General features: G+C 37.6%; 1 protein-coding gene across 6 annotated transcripts; it reads right to left on the reverse strand.

Moving 5' to 3' along the window:
- Positions 1-73: 73 nt before the first annotated feature.
- Positions 74-15,388, reverse strand: LOC105054920 (type I inositol polyphosphate 5-phosphatase 2). Of its 6 annotated transcripts, none has more exons than XM_029267581.2 (12): positions 14,914-15,366; positions 14,740-14,802; positions 14,465-14,564; positions 14,273-14,347; positions 12,916-13,003; positions 12,675-12,779; positions 11,599-12,388; positions 11,304-11,488; positions 1,504-1,612; positions 1,215-1,363; positions 733-964; positions 74-549 (listed from the first exon to the last, which is right to left on the reverse strand). In XM_029267581.2, exons 2-11 carry the CDS (start codon positions 14,767-14,769, stop codon positions 739-741), a joined length of 1,857 nt encoding a protein of 618 aa, XP_029123414.1. In that variant the 5' UTR covers positions 14,770-14,802; positions 14,914-15,366; the 3' UTR covers positions 74-549; positions 733-738. The 6 variants fall into 6 exon arrangements, with proteins under 6 accessions (XP_029123414.1, XP_019709427.1, XP_073102763.1 ...); XM_019853868.3 differs by having other exon boundaries at positions 14,740-14,831; positions 14,914-15,365; XM_073246662.1 differs by having other exon boundaries at positions 14,740-15,365.
- Positions 15,389-18,521: the final 3,133 nt, after the last annotated feature.

Below are 18,521 nucleotides of genomic sequence, written 5' to 3' on the forward strand. Positions count from 1 at the left end.
CTTGGAGGACAGCATTTCCATCATTCAAATGAACAACATTTATACACAAGAGTTCCACATATTAAAACCACTATTGGCTGGGGAGCCTGCACTCAATTGTATATATAGGTTGAGCAGAAGTCAAATCTCTCGACACGAAAATTTCTCATCATTATCTCTATATTAATCCAAGAAATTCATCATTCCTCAGAAAGAAAAATACAATGCATACAGAAGACGCTTGACACGCTCAAAGGGAATGATGTTTTTGATCAATGCTTCGAAGTCTGAAGTTATGTCTTCACTAGATGATCCCCTCATTGATTATTATGTTGATCAACTGTACTCCTTTTCATGGCATTAATTTAGCATTGAGTGCAAACTATATCTAGACACCTGTCAGAAGAAACTTGCTGTTTTCACTCCATGTGCTTTACATGTATCGACCAACAGTCTTATGAACATCACATCGAATGCATTAAAAATTGTCAGGTTTGAAGTTTAAGGCGCTCTGGAATGGATTAAGGGCTTTCCCATGTCAAAAAGACAGCCCCTGAGGAGAAGCTTTCCCTACATGAAAAGATGTAACACATTGATGAACATGTTTTAGCTATCAAAAGTTCCTAAAGAATATGTAGCTTGATTGACTCAAGCAAGTACTGAAACCCCTTGTTTGTTCTTATGAAGAATAACTTCAAGACAACAAAGAATTTGTACATTACATGAGCATGTATTTGCATGTCTGTATGTTACCTTGTATCAATGATTACTATGTTGCATCATTAGTCCACTGTCTTCACAGCATTCTGTGTAATGTTGTCCAGCACTAGTAAAGTTTAGAACTCTTTCAAGTTTTCGCTGGTCAAAGACTTCAACTTCAACCAAGAAGATTGAGCTAACAGGACGATGATCTGAGAGACTTAACTCAGACCTCCAATATGAAAACTGTCTGATGCCCTTCCCTAACCAAAGAATACGATCGCACCTGAATGATCATGAAAGGCACTGTCATAAGTAAGCAGCTACATGATTGGGAGATAGCTTTGTAGATATCAAAGCAAAATTTAAGCATGCTGTTGAGCAAGGAAATAGCTAAACTGATGACGGTGGAGCAAATAAATCTTTTTCCAACAGTAGCTGTATTAGTGATTCAGACTTACAGAGTGAAGCTTTTTAATTTTTATGCAATATCACACACACACACACACACACAGGGTGAGAGAGAGAGAGTATACCATGCTGGGGACCTCTTCTTCTCTCCTTCTCTAGCATTTTCTCCAACATATCTATTTGAGTTAATCTCATACTTGTAAGTAGGTGGAAAATTAATATGCCCCTCTCTCCATCCATCAAATATGTGCCCTTTTCTTAGCTCATTGCTTAGCTGTCACATTTGCACACAAGCAATAATCTCTTGTTAGCCTGACAAAAAAGACCGGTCTCGTGAAAGCATGTCGTAATGTTTACTCAAACTACTTCATCACTATAAGAAACACTAGAAGATAGCAAATTATATCGCATCACCTGATCAAAGTTCATCAGTTCATCCCATCTTTCCATAGCAACAAGTTCCCTTACTTCAGCATCCGATATATTAAGACGATAATTCAGGTCTCCAAACCAGAAAATTCGGCTGTAACCATTGGAAAAGGCCCAGTCTCCCATCAGTTTTTGACAGAAAAGTTATCAAAACACAGAACTAGATAATGAGTGAAAGGAGAATTTACTCACTGGTCGCTCTCTGCTTGAGTTTTTTAGATTCTTAAATTAGACAGGTTGATTTGCTTTATATGATTTTTATTCTGCTATAAGTTCTTGTTGACTTAATTGTCCTCATATCTCCTGAAGATTGCATCCCATGTATTTAATATCTCAATCTCCTCTAAGTAGCTCTAAAGTGCACGAAGAAGGTAATGCACGAATGATCATCATCTGTTATAGCCCAAATCCATTACAGCCCACAAAGCCGAAAACGAAAAAAAAAAAAAAAAAAAAAAAAAAAAAAAAAAAAAAAAAAAGGAAACAGAGGATTTCAGAACCGGGAAGAAGACTCCCGATAGGAGTCTCCTTCTCCGGCTAAATCCGAGCAAGAATCGAACTCCTAAGACCCCTCGGAGTCCTAGGAGTTCCTATAAGAAGACTCCCTCTCTTTAGAATCGATCCATCGACTCTTTTCCCCTCTTTTTCTCTCCGATTTTCCCGAAGAAGAGCCGCGGGCATAGTTGGGTTCTCGCCGTGTTTTTTCTCCGACGAGGTCCCAAGAGGCTGAGGTTCTGAGAAGGATTTTCGAGATCCCTAGAATTTTTAGTTTGGACTTTCTTTTGAGGTAAATAGTGTTTACTTTTACTGAATTTATCTGGTATATTATGAATTAATTAAATTTATGCATGCTTGCGATTGAAATTATTTATTGAAATAATTACTGAAAATTATTTATGATGAAAGTTAATTGTAGAAAATTATTTATGATTGAAGTTATTTGTTGAGCAATTATTATGATGATATATGATCTCAAAGAATGTTATAATTGATTTGACTCGAATATCAATTAATTTTATTATTCTTGAAAATAATATATAAATTGGAAGACAATATGAAATTGACAACCTGACTGTGTTGAGGACTCCGCCAATGGGGGCATATACGTTGGCAATTGACTGTCCTGAGGATTTACGTCGCCAGTAAGACCAGCGACATGTCGCCAGATAGACCAGCGACAAAACCGCCAGTTAGACCAGCGGTTCCAAAGGACTTGGCTGCCAGATGATTCGCAGCCCACCGCAAGCAGATACGCGGTATTATGACCCTGCCACAGGGATAATGTGGTCATAGTCATGGTTGGTAAGAAGAATTTAAGAAATTGATGAAATTAAGAAGAAAAGCATAATTGGAAATTATGATGAATTGACTTCTAAATATGATTGACACTATGAATATGATTTCATGAAATTACATATTGAATTGTTATGCATAGTATTATTTGCTTGATTATTCAGTTAAAGGTATACACTGCTTACTGGGCTATTTAGCTCATGATAAGTTTTATGTTTTTCTTACAGATCCAGAAAATTAGCATGATGCGGGATTTCGGTTGGGAGAGCGATTAGAGATGGAGTTAACTCATTGATTTAGGATTTTCTCAGAATTGATTCAAGACCTTTAGTTTTGCTTTTAGTATTGACATTGTCAGACAGTTACTTTCTTTTGAACACTTAGTTTTGATTTGTTATTTGAACCAAGGTTTGATTATTGAATGAAGAAAAATTTATTTAACTGTTTGTGAAGATATCATGATGAGATGCCTTGCATGCTTATGGAAAAAGTATTCTATAAGTATGCGGCGGTTGCCATGACCCTCGATTCAAATCTCGGATCGGGGGCGTGACAATTAATATGGTATCAGAGCATAAGTAGATAGATAGAGACATGTAGAATAAAGTGAGTAATGGGTAGACATTAGGATATTGAAAGGTTAAGTTATGATAATTATGATTTGACTTGTCACAAGTTATAACCTTATTAAGGATAAGTTATTATCTCAAATCTAACATAGGTCAATATGCCTCCGCGACGAGCGAGGAATACTCAAGGAACGGTAGGAGGGACATCAAATCCACTTGGCGATAATACTCCCCAATTAAACAGCGGTACAACTCAGCAGGAGGGAATCCATGATCCTACCAGAAATACTCCGACAGCACAGGAGCCGAACATGACTCAACTAATGCAAACTCTGATCGGAGTAGTTCAAACACAACAACAGTTACTTCAACAACAACATGCACAGCCACATCAGCATTTTCCACCGGCACCTGGACATGGAGAACATCCGATGCAAAGAAACAATATCGTCGAATTTAAGAAGCTAGCCCCTCCAGCCTTCAAAGGGACCATCGAGCCACAAGAAGCAGATAACTGGATTATGAAAATGGAGAAGGCCTTCGCCGTGCAAGAATGCCAAGATGAAGAGAAGATCCGCTATACAGCATATCTGTTACAAGGTGAGGCATACAACTGGTGGCGTATACTGGAACAAAAATATGAGCACGATGGGATACCACTCACTTGGGAGAGATTTCGAGATGAATTCTTTGACAAGTATTTCCCCCGAAGTGTCAGAATACAGAAAGAACAGGAGTTCATTCACCTGAGACAGGGTAACAGATCCGTTGCAGAATATGAAGCCAAATTCACGGAGTTAGACAAATATGTTCCGAGACTAGTTGAGATTGAGCAAGACAGAGTACACAAATTTGAAATGGGACTGAAGACAGAAATCAGGAGACAGGTTGTACCCTATGAGCTAACTACCTATGCCTCAGTTGTGAACAAAGCTCTAATAATTGAGAGAGAAGCTAATGAAGCTCATACGGAGCGTGAACGGAATCAGAAGAAGAGAAATAGGTTTAGTGAAACTCAAGGACGAAACCAGAACAATAAGATTCCAGCAAAGAAGCCAGCAACTGATAAGAATCGTGAGAATGAGGCAGCTAAATGTTCGAGATGCGGCCGAAGAGAGTATGAGACTTCTAATTGCCCATGGAATACTGGTTCGTGTTTTAGATGTGGCCAGAAAGGACACAAGATTGCAGATTGCCCGCAGATGGACGAAAATAGATCAACACAAGCAAAGGACGGAGGTCAAAGACCGAAAACTCAAGGAAGAATCTATGCCCTCACACAACAAGATGCTCAGGCCTCCAATGCTGTGGTGACAGGTACCATTCCTGTATCTGGTATTCATGCTTCAGTTTTGTTTGATTCTGGTGCTACACACTCCTTTATTTCCACTACTTTTATTAGACAGCATGATATAGGTTGTGAACCCATGGAAACCAAATTATATGTTGAGACACCAGTTGGTGGTATTTTGAGTACCGAAAGTGTGTGCAAGTCCTGTAGTATTAAGATAGGAGAAAGAGAATTACCAGCAGATTTGGTGATCCTGGATATGCATGATTTCGATGTCATTCTAGGAATGGATTGGCTGGCTACCTATCATGCCTCTGTGGATTGTCATGGAAAGAGAGTGAACTTTCACATACCGGGAGAATTAACTTTTAGTTTTGATGGAAGTATAGGAACCACCCCTCCACGTATTATTTTACCTGAACAAGCTAGACAGATGATAAGAAAGGGATGTAGAGGTTACCTAGTATCAATAAAGAATAAAGAACATGATGAATTGAAGTTACAGGATATTCCTATCGTAAATGAATTTTCGGATGTATTCATTGATGATTTAGTCTAGTATTTATTGACGATATCTTGATATATTCAAGTAGTAAATTGGAGCATGAAGAACATTTACGGTGTGTACTACAAATATTGAGGAAAGAAAAACTTTATGCCAAATTTAAGAAATGTGAATTTTGGTTGGACAAAATAGCCTTTTTAGGACACATCGTATCTAAAGATGGAATTTCTGTGGATCCAGCAAAAGTGGAAGCTGTGATGCAGTGGAACAGACCTACAAATATTTCTGAGATTCGAAGTTTTCTGGAAATGGCAGGATATTACAGACGATTTGTAGAAGGATTTTCTCGCATAGCTGCACCTTTGACTCGTCTTACTCAAAAAGGGGTTAAATTCGAGTGGTCTGAAGATTGTGAACAGAGTTTTCAAGAATTAAAATAACGATTAGTGTCAGCCCCTATCCTTACTATACCAACAGGAGATGAAGGTTTACACTATATAGTGATGCATCAAAAAAGGGACTCGGATGTGTATTGATGCAACATGGTAAGGTAGTAGCCTATGCCTCAAGACAACTGAAACCATATGAACAAAATTATCCGACACATGATTTGGAATTAGCTGCAGTGATTTTTGCCCTAAAAATTTGGAGACATCACTTATACGGTGTGCAGTGTGAAGTGTTTACAGATCATAAGAGCTTGAAGTACATTTTTACACAGAAAGAATTAAACATGAGACAGAGAAGGTGGTTAGAACTATTAAAAGATTATGATTTAACAATCCATTATCATCCGGAAAAAGCTAATGTTGTTGCTGATGCCCTTAGTAGGAAATCTGTGGGAAATTTGGCAGTTTTAATCACACACCAAGGTCAATTGTTAAAGGATATAAGAAAATTGAAATTAGACATCCGAATATATGACTCAACAGTACGGTTAGCCAATATGAGGGTTCAGCCAGCACTCATTGAAAGAATTTCAGTTGCCCAGAATGATGATCCACAACTAATAAAAATAAGAAATTCAGTAGAAGCTGGTGTTTAATCTGAATTCAAGATACATGAAGACGGTTCGTTAAGGTTCGAAAACAGGATTTGCGTATCCAATGATTCAGCACTCAAGCATGAAATACTTCAGGAAGCACATCAGACCGGTTATACAGTTCATCTGAGAGGTACCAAGATGTATAGAGACTTAAAAGAAATATACTGGTGGAATAATATGAAGAGAGAGATCGCTCAATTCGTGGCTCAATGTTTGGTGTGTCAACAAGTTAAAGCTGAACATCAGAGACCTGCGGGACTACTTCAACCTCTTGATATTCCAGTTTGGAAGTGGGAACATATCACTATGGATTTTGTAACTGGACTACCAAAGACTCCCAGTAAAAATGATGCAGCCTGGGTGATTGTGGACCGATTGACAAAATCTGCACACTTTCTTCCAATTAGAGTTGGATTTACCTTGGAACGACTAGCAAAGTTATATATGAAAGAAATTGTAAGATTACACGGAATTCCAGTGACCATCGTATCGGATAGAGACACCAGATTTGTATCACAGTTTTGAAAGAGCTTACACAAGGCATTAGGAACAAAATTGAACTTCAGTACAGCTTTTCATCCACAGACTGATGGTCAGTCAGAGAGAACTATTCAGATCTTAGAAGATATGTTGAGAACCTGTATTTTGGATATGAAAAGTTCATGGGATGAGCATCTACCTTTGATTGAGTTCGCTTACAATAACAGTTATCAGGCTAGCATTGGTATGGCACCTTACGAAGCTTTATATGGTAGAAGATGTCGATCACCGATTCACTGGGATGATGTCGGTGAGCGAAGAATATTGGGTCCTGAACTTGTTCAACAAGCAGTCGAGAAGATTCAATTAATTAAAGAACGACTTCGGGCAGCACAAAGCAGACAGAAAAGTTATGCAGACAACAGGAGACGAAAATTAGAATTTCAAGTCGGTGACCATGTGTTTCTCAAAGTATCTCCTTCAAAAGGAATTTCAAGATTTGGCATTCGTGGCAAATTGAATCCCAGATATGTGGGTCCGTTTGAGATTTTGGAAAGAATTGGTGAGGTGGCTTATCGACTTGCCTTACCCCCTTCACTTGCAGGAGTACATAATATTTTTCATGTTTCTATGTTAAAGAAATACTTACCAGATCCAAGTCACATCGTGGAACTTGAACCAGTACAAGCCAGGAAGGATCTAACATATGAAGAATACCCGATACGGATCGTAGACCGTAAAGAACAGGTGCTGAGACGTCGCAACATTCCTTATGTCAAGGTACAGTGGAGTCGACATTCAGAAAGAGAAGCTACTTGGGAGCTAGAGGAAGAAATGAAGCAAAAATATCCCCAGCTCTTCGAGACTACAGGTATGAAAAATTTCGAGGACGAAATTTCTTTTTAGGGGTGAAGAATTTTATAGCCCAAATCCATTACAGCCCACAAAGCCCAAAACGAAAAAAAAAAAAAAAAAAAAAAAAAAAAAAAAAAAAAAAAAAAAAAAAAAAAAAACAGGAAACAGAGGATTTCAGAACCGGGAAGAAGACTCCCGATAGGAGTCTCCTTCTCCGGCTAAATCCGAGCAAGAATCGAACTCCTAAGACCCCTCGGAGTCCTAGGAGTTCCTATAAGAAGACCCCCTCTCTTTAGAATCGATCCATCGACTCTTTTCCCCTCTTTTTCTCTCCGATTTTCCCGAAGAAGAGCCGCGGGCACAGTTGGGTTCTCGCCGTGTTTTCTCTCCGACGAGGTCCCAAGAGGCTGAGGTTCTGAGAAGGATTTTCGAGATCCCTAGAATTTTTAGTTTGGACTTTCTTTTGAGGTAAGTAGTGTTTACTTTTACTGAATTTATCTGGTATATTATGAATTAATTAAATTTATGCATGCTTGCGATTGAAATTATTTATTGAAATAATTGCTGAAAATTATTTATGATGAAAGTTAATTGTAGAAAATTATTTATGATTGAAGTTATTTGTTGAGCAATTATTATGATGATATATGATCTCAAAGAATGTTATAATTGATTTGACTTGAATATCAATTAATTTTATTATTCTTGAAAATAATATATGAATTGGAAGATAATATGAAATTGACAACCTGACTGTGTTGAGGACTCCGCCAATGGGGGCATATACGTTGGCAATTGACTGTCCTGAGGATTTACGTCGCCAGTAAGACCAGCGACAAAACCGCCAGTTAGACCAGCGGTTCCAAAGGACTTGGCTGCCAGATGATTCGCAGCCCACCGCAAGCAGATACGCGGTATTATGACCCTGCCACAGGGATAATGTGGTCATAGTCATGGTTGGTAAGAAGAATTTAAGAAATTGATGAAATTAAGAAGAAAAGCATAATTGGAAATTATGATGAATTGACTTCTAAATATGATTGACAGTATGAATATGATTTCATGAAATTACATATTGAATTGTTATGCATAGTATTATTTGCTTGATTATTCAGTTAAAGGTATACACTGCTAACTGGGCTATTTAGCTCATGATAAGTTTTATGTTTTTCTTACAGATCCAGAAAATTAGCATGATGCGGGATTTCGGTTGGGAGAGCGATTAGAGATGGAGTTAACTCATTGATTTAGGATTTTCTTAGAATTGATTCAAGACCTTTAGTTTTGCTTTTAGTATTGACATTGTCAGACAGTTACTTTCTTTTGAACACTTAGTTTTGATTTGTTATTTGAACCAAGGTGTGATTATTGAATGAAGAAAAATTTATTTAACTGTTTGTGAAGATATCATGATGAGATGCCTTGCATGCTTATGGAAAAAGTATTCTATAAGTATGCGGCGGTTGCCATGACCCTCGATTCAAATCTCGGGTCGGGGGCGTGACATCATCATTAACTATAGGAGGAAAGGAGACAGAACAGCTACTAATTGGCCACAAAAACACACCTTAAACCAAATGAGATCGACGAAGCATGCTGTTTTATGAAATTGTGATTCTGGAGGGAAAAAAGATAAAAAACGCAGGGCCAGAGACAAAATGCAACACTTTGGTATACTAGTATTTAGCATATGCCCTGCCACAAATAGAGGGGGGAAGAGGGTGGTGTTGGAAGTTAGTAAATGGAGTTGCAGATACCCAGGGTTCCTATAATAGTATATATTTGTATAAGTGATTGAAAAGAGAGATGCCACTAAGCAACAAGAAGATTGCAGAATTGACAAGATTAATCAACCAAAACCCTCAAGATAGAATTTATGTAACCGGCACAGAGATCTAGATATAGAAACACCTCCCTAGTTTGCAGACTTTCCAATGTGAAATCAAAGTTGTTGAGGTTGTGGTTTCCCTTTTACCTTTTCATTAGCTCCTAAAGAAATCTGAAGCAAAGATGAGAAAACATTTATGGGTCATATCTAAACACCAATTGCCAGAACTAGTTCAACTGTTCAAGACTATCACTGCTCTTTCCAATGTTTCCCCATAAAATACTTCAGTATATGCTTTCCACATTGTACCATCCAAGATCTTTGATCAACTTGTTTCATGTTTGTGGAGACAAAGACTATCTTACAAGGTACGTGATACTGTACCGAATCGAGCAGTATGGAACATACCGTACCATACTATTAGGTACTAGTATGTTGTACGGAAGATGTACCGATACTTGATATGCCAAGCCAGCCCCCGTATCAAACATACTGACACAGTATAGGATGACACTAGTATAGGGCTTGGTATTGATATGGCGTACCTTGCTACCCTACACTTCAGCTTGTTCCTCAATGCATGCAGTGCAAAATCAAATCTGAGCATTTTAAATGACAATCCATGCCATTGATAATATAACATATAAAATACCTAGAAACAAAAATCATATAATTTTGATGTCATTTACCTAAGTGTAGTGACTCAAAAGTTGATAGATTTAATGGCTCAAAATGTTTTCATATGATTTATGGTTTAGAAGGTCTTTAACATGTTGCATTTTTGGTTCACATATTTCTTAAAAACTTGCAGATTATAATGAATACTGAATTTTTTCCATTCAATACAAAAAAAAAAAAAAAAAAAAAAAAATCAGAACTGAGTCTAAAACTTACATGCCCTATCTTGCATTCTAACATATTTACAACATTTATATTAACCATTTTGCATCCACTTGATGAATACATAAATGATTTACAAAAAACAAAATTTTTGGCATGTAATTATTTTAGATGCTGAGATCATTATCAAAAGTGTAGATTGTCATTTAAACATCCGTGGTCAATTTTGCGTAAGTATGGAATAGTCTACCTCAATTGGTTATATATTTTTCATACATTGGCAAAAGATACCCAGTACATACACTTTGCAGTTATCATGGATTTTACATTTTTATTGAATATTAGTATAACAATATAGGTCATGATGATTTGATCGGTTTGATAATAAATTTATGTCCTCTAATTTTTTTATTAAACATGATAAATGCTATGTAAATAAGAAAGAAGAAATGGATGCATACCAATTGCATATAAGAACAATGTATAACGACTATTAAAAATTTGTTTTAAAAGATTGAAAAAGATATCAATGTATAATATTTTTGGGTGAGAAATTGTAAATATTTTTGAAATGGTTCTCCTTTTATTCATGTTCCAGGCACAACCTTTGAAAAATATGATTTGCAGCATAATAGAAAAAGCATGAACGCCATTTAACGCCAAGAAATTGTTTTCAAATTGCTGACACATCAAAGTATAATGCTATATGAAATCTAAGTGGAAAAAAAAAAAAATCATTCATACAGATCGTAGAAGATACTATTATGAGCTAAACAAATTTCAACAACAAAAAGTAGCAAAACAAGATCCAAATAAAGAATATAATGGCTACACAAGAACTTCCCCTGATACAAAGAGAATATCACAGCATCGTTCTCCGACCTAGGTTGAATCTAGAGCCATCAATAATCTTTTATCATGACAATTTTTAAGGAGTTTTCTGAAACTCTGAATGGGTAGATCAGTTTCACATAATAAACTTCTAAGTGGTGTATAGTAAGAGAGAATAAACTTAACATAGAAGAGTACAACCAAGCAATACTATATGGCAGCAAAGGTGACATAAATAACATTCTTACTCATGTGATGGAATTGTCTGTGGTTGTTCAGCATCTAATATAGAAGAAAATCGAGTGCGCTGTAAGATATCATATACATCAGAATTCCGTTTATGTTGATCCCCCACCTTATGGCCAGATGTCAGATGAGAACACACAAAGCACAACTGAGTTTGGAAAAGAGACATGCTGACAGAAACCGAACCCTACATCATAAACCATGAAATCCATTCACTAATAGCGGAACCTGATGCTTAATCTAATTAGTCAATATCTTCTACATGGTTGCATGTTTGTTAAGGAGGAGAGCAATGACCTTGTTTCCCATGTAGCCCATAAGTCCAACACCAACTTGAGATACCTTCAAATTGTTTACATGTCTCCTTAGCCTTCGACACACCCAAATGGAAATATAAATACCAACCATCTGTTTGCTGACAATGCGCACATATCTAGCTCGATGTTTTAAACATTCTTCTTGATTTTTGACATCATGTTTGTCTGTTATGTTTACTGAGGAAGAATCTTCCTCTTCAGAAATCATGTCAGGAACATCATTTAATGAATTAAGAACATCAGATGTCTCCTGCTGCTCTGACCACAGCATTCCAAGGTTCCCTGAGCTATGGTAAACTCGTTTTAATCCAACATTCACAGCTAAATCATGAGACTCACAAATTTGAGATTCCTCTAGCCAATCAAATCCAATTCTTGGAGAGCTGCTCCAGACTCTTCTCAATTTTGATCCAGAAGTCAAAGCTTGTGATGGCGTATCTAGTGCACATTCAGGCCAGTCTAGTTTACTGGCACCATTGGTAGCATTAACTCTGTCCCATTGTAACCCCATCTCCAACTTCATTAGCTCCTTTGGACTTTCTCCTTTGAAGGAACCATTATCAGCAAGCTGAGCAGACCTGTTGCTCCCAACACCAGGAGCTGAAGACCTTGAAACCGGTGAGAGAGGAGCACTGAAACTCTTGCATAATGTCTTAGGTTGTAAAGATTTGTTTAGCGTTCTTCTAATAATGGCCTCCCATTTTGGAATTGGCCTATTATCCTCAGGTCCTAATACATTCCCAGCATTTAAAGGGACCACCTCTTGAAAACTGCAGAATGAGATGACATGTAAGATGACCGATAGAAGCCGGATCTAAATTATACACACAAGAATGAAACTCAAACTGAAATGAGGAGTGGTTAGGGGAGGAAAAATTTACTATGTAGGTTTGGTAATCCTTTTTATCATATTAAGTTGGGGAACAGCCAGACAACTGGAAGATACAGTATTGATATTCACCTTGTGTAATGACAGTTCAGCAGTGCAATTTAAAAGGTGGAAACTTGTTACTTGGAAAGATTTAGAAAAACTCAATAGCATGAAGATGTACTCACCCAAGAATATATACATCAGCCGGTTCTTTGGTACATAGCCATTCATCAAGCTCAAGATCCTCAATTGGGACCCTTCCGGCAACATTCCATGTTCCAATCATCACCCTATTGATTACCAAGACAAATCACCAAGCAAATTATAAAAGCTTATTTAAATTCATTGTAATAGCTGAAACATTATAGTTTTTCATAATACTTCAGAAACAGAACATGATGAAATCAATGTATGTTAGAGCCAAACCTCACATCCTTTTTACGTATATAGTGAACACGCAAAGTTTCTGATTTTCTTCTCTGACGTCTTGACAAGGTTCCTTTTGTTTGTGTTCCTAAAGAGTTAGAAACTATGATGTAAAATAGATCAAAGCAAAGTAAGGTGACAAACCAAGATCCACTATAAATTGAGTCCAATGGACACTGTAAAACATTTGAAAAAAAAAAAAAAACTTTACTAAGTAATCTCAAACAAAGGAAAATTGGAATTGCTTCTAAATCATGATGATGATCTTAAATTCCAAATTCTGTAGTATGCATCTTGGTTAGTAAAGATTGTTGCTAGCCCAGAGCACCAGGATTTGTCACAACAAATTAGATAAATAACTTCACATCTTTGTATATTAACACATAAAGTCAACATCACTCAAGATAAACATATGAAAAGCATGTAAAGACTCTTGCTACTATTTATGGAACCAGCACTGCAGAATGGAAGTTGAGACTTAGAGCAAGGGGAAGGCTTTCAGTTCATCTCATCACTCATAATTCTCTATAGCATCATCGAGACCAAAAGAAAAACAGAAAAATATGCAATACTTGCATTTGTGATCTCCTCCTATGAGTTAGGCTAGGATGCTTCTAAGAGTATTTGGCTCCAAATAATTCTTAGTCAAAAACAATGAAGTCTCTTGGTTATGATCAAGCTAAAAAATGAGCAGTAGAAAAGTAGTCAGTGAACACAAACATAGTATAAACTATATAATTGGCAATGCTGAACTGTAGATTTGATCTAAATATTTTAAAATATACAGATCAAATTTCCGCTAATCTGGATATTTCTAAACTATAGATCAAGCTGCAACATGATATCATACCAATGAAATGGTCAATTTTGCTTTCACATGATCCATAGATAGCGTAAAATATGTGTGATTTTTATTTTCTAGCAAATTATAATGTTGCAGATGATGATTAACAGTGCTCGGTTCTATTTTGAGAGGTCCTTCATTATTTTTGAGGAGGAAGCATCTGGAACCAAATAAATCTACTGTAACATGTAATGTTCTCCATTAAAAAAAAAATGATTTATGTTGCTGAAGGCCTAAAATTTGAGACTAACTCAAAACCAGTTAACACTACAATTTGTCCATAGTACATCCCCATCTTTTTCTAAAAATAAAAGAAAGGATAAGAGGAAAAGGGATGTCCATAATGCAAGAAGCCCATGCTGCAGGAAACACAATAAGCTTTAGCCAAGCATATAAAACAGAGTACTAACAGAATTCAAGGCTAGCAAAGTGTAATACCAGATCAAAATTGTGATGAAGAAAGATTAGATGGATTTTACAAGTGATATCTTTATACTTAATTTCTGCCAGTACCTGATGCTTGAGTTGGGTATGCATGTTTACTCCCCTCGATTTCAAAGAACGAGTTCAAGCTAGTGTTTCTTGCGTCTGGGAACAATTGAAATGAACAGTAGTAGTTAGTATCCTCTTAATCGACAAACATAAGAACGAGTTATCTTTCATCAATATAAATTGCCAGAGAGAAATAAAGATCAATCTACAAACCATCATCTTCGCTCTCAGTGTCGGCCTCATCTTCACTGAACTCACACACCTTCGGCTTAATGTTGAGCCACTTCCTCATGACAATCGATGGCCAAAAAAACTACTCCAAAATTATGACAAAAATACTAAGTTTGCATCCACATGTATACTCATATCAGTGCTTAGTTTTGTTCAGATGGGGAATTACCTTCTTCTACATGGTAAATAACAGTACTTAATTGGCTCTCAAATGACACAAACGCCTAGTAGAATAACACTAAAAGTGGTGCAATTACCTCAGAACGCTTTCCTTTCCTGGTTTTCATGGTCTACCGACAAGGATCTTGAAAGCCTAGAATCTTGTTCCAAGTTATGGTCGCAGCATCCACTATGCAATCCAAAATCAATAACAGAACAGATGGATGATTGGTTGCAATCAACTCTGAGGAAAGATGCAATGTAGGACTGACCAAGTTTAAAGAAAAGGGGGTGAAAAAGCAAGTGGTTGGGTTGAAGAGTAGGCAGCATAAAAGTTCCAAGTTGCTGGCGACAAGGATGTCCTCCCCCGTCCTTGCACCTGCATTGAAGAACCAGGGCCGCAAGATGGATTGAACATTGATCAGAGCTCAACCATGATGCCTTTCTTTTCAGTTTCCATGCAAAGCATCTCTTTCGACAAGGATGAGAGAATATTTCCACCGCCTCCCACTTGGTTCAGGCCATGCAGCATATAGTGCCCGTCGTCAACGGAACCTGCCGGCGTCTATATATGTACCCAGAGCCACAAATTCTAATGATGGGCCACGGCGGTGGTGGGGATGTGACTAGGTGGCGGTCAAAGATTGCAACCGGCACCTACACGGTCGATCCAGACGGGTCATTGAATTTGATGTGGATCATATTGGCACTAGAAATAGGATTGGATAAGATTTGAGAGTAAAAAATTTCATATCGAAAAGCTAAATTATATGATAGATTTTTGAAAGATATAATTTGATCATATGATACATTTTTTTTTTTAAATATACTATATGATTTTTGATCCAAATTCCATCATTTGGATCCTAGATGATAACTAAATTGATTTTATTTTTTTAAAAAAATTTTTGATTAGATGTATCTCCTAATCTAAAAAAAATTAGACGGAACAATACTAATCAATATAAAAGTTAAGGTCAATTTATTATAGAACTTTAGCTTTTCTACTAATTATTTTTATTTTAAAAAAGTGAGTCACGTTAAAACTATCAGAAAAATATTCGATCCATTATAAATAAAAATTATGTATCTCAATTTTATTATCAGGATATAAATTTTACTTTTATAAAAAAAATATTATTTTTTTTGAAATATTCAGATTGAATGGATTGAGAGAATTTTTTCTTCTGTGCAGTCGGCTCAACCACATGCCGATTGAAAAAAAAAAAAAAAAAGAAGAAGAAGGAGAGTGATGGGTGAATGGATATGGGGATGGTTTGGATGAGGTGACCCACTTCCGATCAGGAAAGGCAACGGGGATGGTCCAGGCGGAGCCAACCAAGATGCACGCTACAGAATTTGGAATCCGAGGTCATCATAAATGGTGACAGCTGTGGATGGGAATTGGGTTCCCTCTTTCCGACGTGCCGAGCAAGCTCTGTGTGCGTGGGTCAGTAAGGAGGGGAGGAGAGAGCCCACAAGACGAATAGAAGCTGAGGACAAGGAGAAGGGAACAACAAAGGAGGGAGTTGGATGAGATAGAAAGGGAAGTCCATGGGGAAAGTTTGAATGCCTTTTATTTAGCGCTAAAGATGAAAATAGTGTGAGCGACCTGTGGGGTCCTGACTCTTAAAAAACAGCTCAAGCTTGACCTTCCACTGAATGCTAAAGTTTGTGGCTGATTTGATCTTACCCGAATTCTACATGGCTTCCAAAGGCTTGAAGAGACAAACAACGACACAAGCATTTACAAAGTAGGAGAGGTTAGTTGATGGCAGCAGAATGGTAGGAAAAAGTAGGTAGGAAGAAAAGTTGGAACCAAACTTTTGATCCAAATGATTTAAAGAGGGGCAAGTGGAAGATCTGATCTTTAGTCTTTACGTTCATCGCTGGCAATCCAGTCCTACACTAAAAGAGAGACTAAAGGACCATGATGTCGGGTGAAAGAAAGATTTCATAGATTCGTAGCAATTTATTGTTCCACCGCCTCTTCAAAAGTAGTCCCTTCCAAAAGCAATCTCTTATGGTGGCTGTCAATTTATAGATTGAACTATATGCTTCGATGCAAACATACTGAACACTGATAACCATACATACGTATTGCAAAGACCAGAAGTTGAGAATTGAAAAGAAAGCCTTGCGTAGTCCCATGGTCCAGACTGAACAATCCTTCTATTAGACCACCACTGATCTTTAGGCCATGCCTAGTGCACAAGTTGATAAATGATGTCAATTGATAGGTTTGGAATCTGACATTGATATCTATATTCTATATCTATATGTATGGATGTATGTATGCATGTATGTATATAAACTCATAACACTTTCAGAAAACCATGAAAGATATAAACCATGTTATCCAAGTCAAGACAATGATGCAACAACAAATAATTTCATAACTACCAGAAAGTCCTCTTGGAGGCTGCTACAGGTTTGTCTGAGAAACCAGGACTGAAGCTTGTCCCTAAGTGCAGGACATCCTGAATACTGATGCTTGTGTTGCTTATGGAGCTTAAATTTTTCAATGGTCGTACTTTTGGATCATTTTTTCTTCTGATGACAATAACCATGGTACCTTTCTTTGATGCTAGTCTTCCGTAGTTAGGTAATATGGGAACTGTTGGAGAAACCGATAGTCATGTCAGACAAACTTTTTAATGTGATCAGGAGAATAGGACGAGAGTGAAACCAATTATTGGCCGGATAAATTAGAATTCCTTTCCTTGATTGAATGAAATATACAGCCAGGATTGTTCAGAAAGGTTTGTCACCCTTTCGGGTTATAGGCATCATTTAATGTTTGTCAATGTGCACTACAGTAATCTGATCGTCTCATTCCCGTGGGCCAATTAAATGGACAAGTGCATGATAAATAGGAGTGCATGATGTGCACTCCTATAAAAATGAGACAATCTGAGTGGCAGAGTGCATGATGTGCAACTAGATGACGCAATCGGCGCAAGATATAATCTCTCCTGATAATGCCACTCCTCACATATTGATTAATTTGGGATGCATTTGATTATACTTTTTGTTTTTTATTTTTTATTTTCTACAAAATATTTTTTATTTTTTTTATTTTTATTATAAAATAAAAATAAAAAAATATGTTTGGTAACTAATTGATGCCAAGTCTCCAACTTTTGCATACCCATTGATCAACGAAGTAAAGGAGATTGCATTCCTTTCGGGCATCTCATCAAAATTGAGCAAATCTCCAGACTTGACATAGCCATATCAATCATGGCATTCCAAGTTGCCACATTTCTCTTTGGCATTTTATCGAACAGAACCCTACCTAAATCTAAATCAATAGAATTTGGATATCCAACAACAATAGCCATCCAAGATACCATATTTCGATGTTCTATACCATATTTCGATGTTCTATAGAATCAAAGATCCTCCTGGCAGCCTTGATCTCACAGCATTTGTCATGGAAGTCGATAAGAACGGTGCAGACAAAGATATTGACCTCAAGGCCAGAATGGATGACGGCGGCGTGGATGGAGGCACCGATCCTGAGGAAGCGGGCTCGCGGGAACAGCAACAGAGGAGGGAGGGGAAAGTGAAAGCATCAGAGGAAAGGCAATCAAGGACGAGATCTGCCCCGTCGGGCGGCGGATCTCAATGCGGTGGATCTCCATGGAGGAGGCGCTCAACCGCCACATGAGCTTCTCCCGGGACTTCCTATCCGCGTCGCCACCTGCCAACCCGGTGGAGGACCTCATCGCCGCCATGCGCCACCTCTTCCGTCAGAGTCTCGATTCGCCAAGGGCTCTCCAGTCCACCCCCACCAGCCCCTGCGGCAAAGAAGAGGACAACGGCGGCCGCTGCAGCTCGCTCACGCGATCCGAGAGCTACTTTCCTTCTCTGGCTC

The sequence above is a fragment of the Elaeis guineensis genome, chromosome 12 (assembly GCF_000442705.2).
Source record: "Elaeis guineensis isolate ETL-2024a chromosome 12, EG11, whole genome shotgun sequence".
Taxonomy (NCBI): Eukaryota; Viridiplantae; Streptophyta; class Magnoliopsida; order Arecales; family Arecaceae; genus Elaeis; species Elaeis guineensis.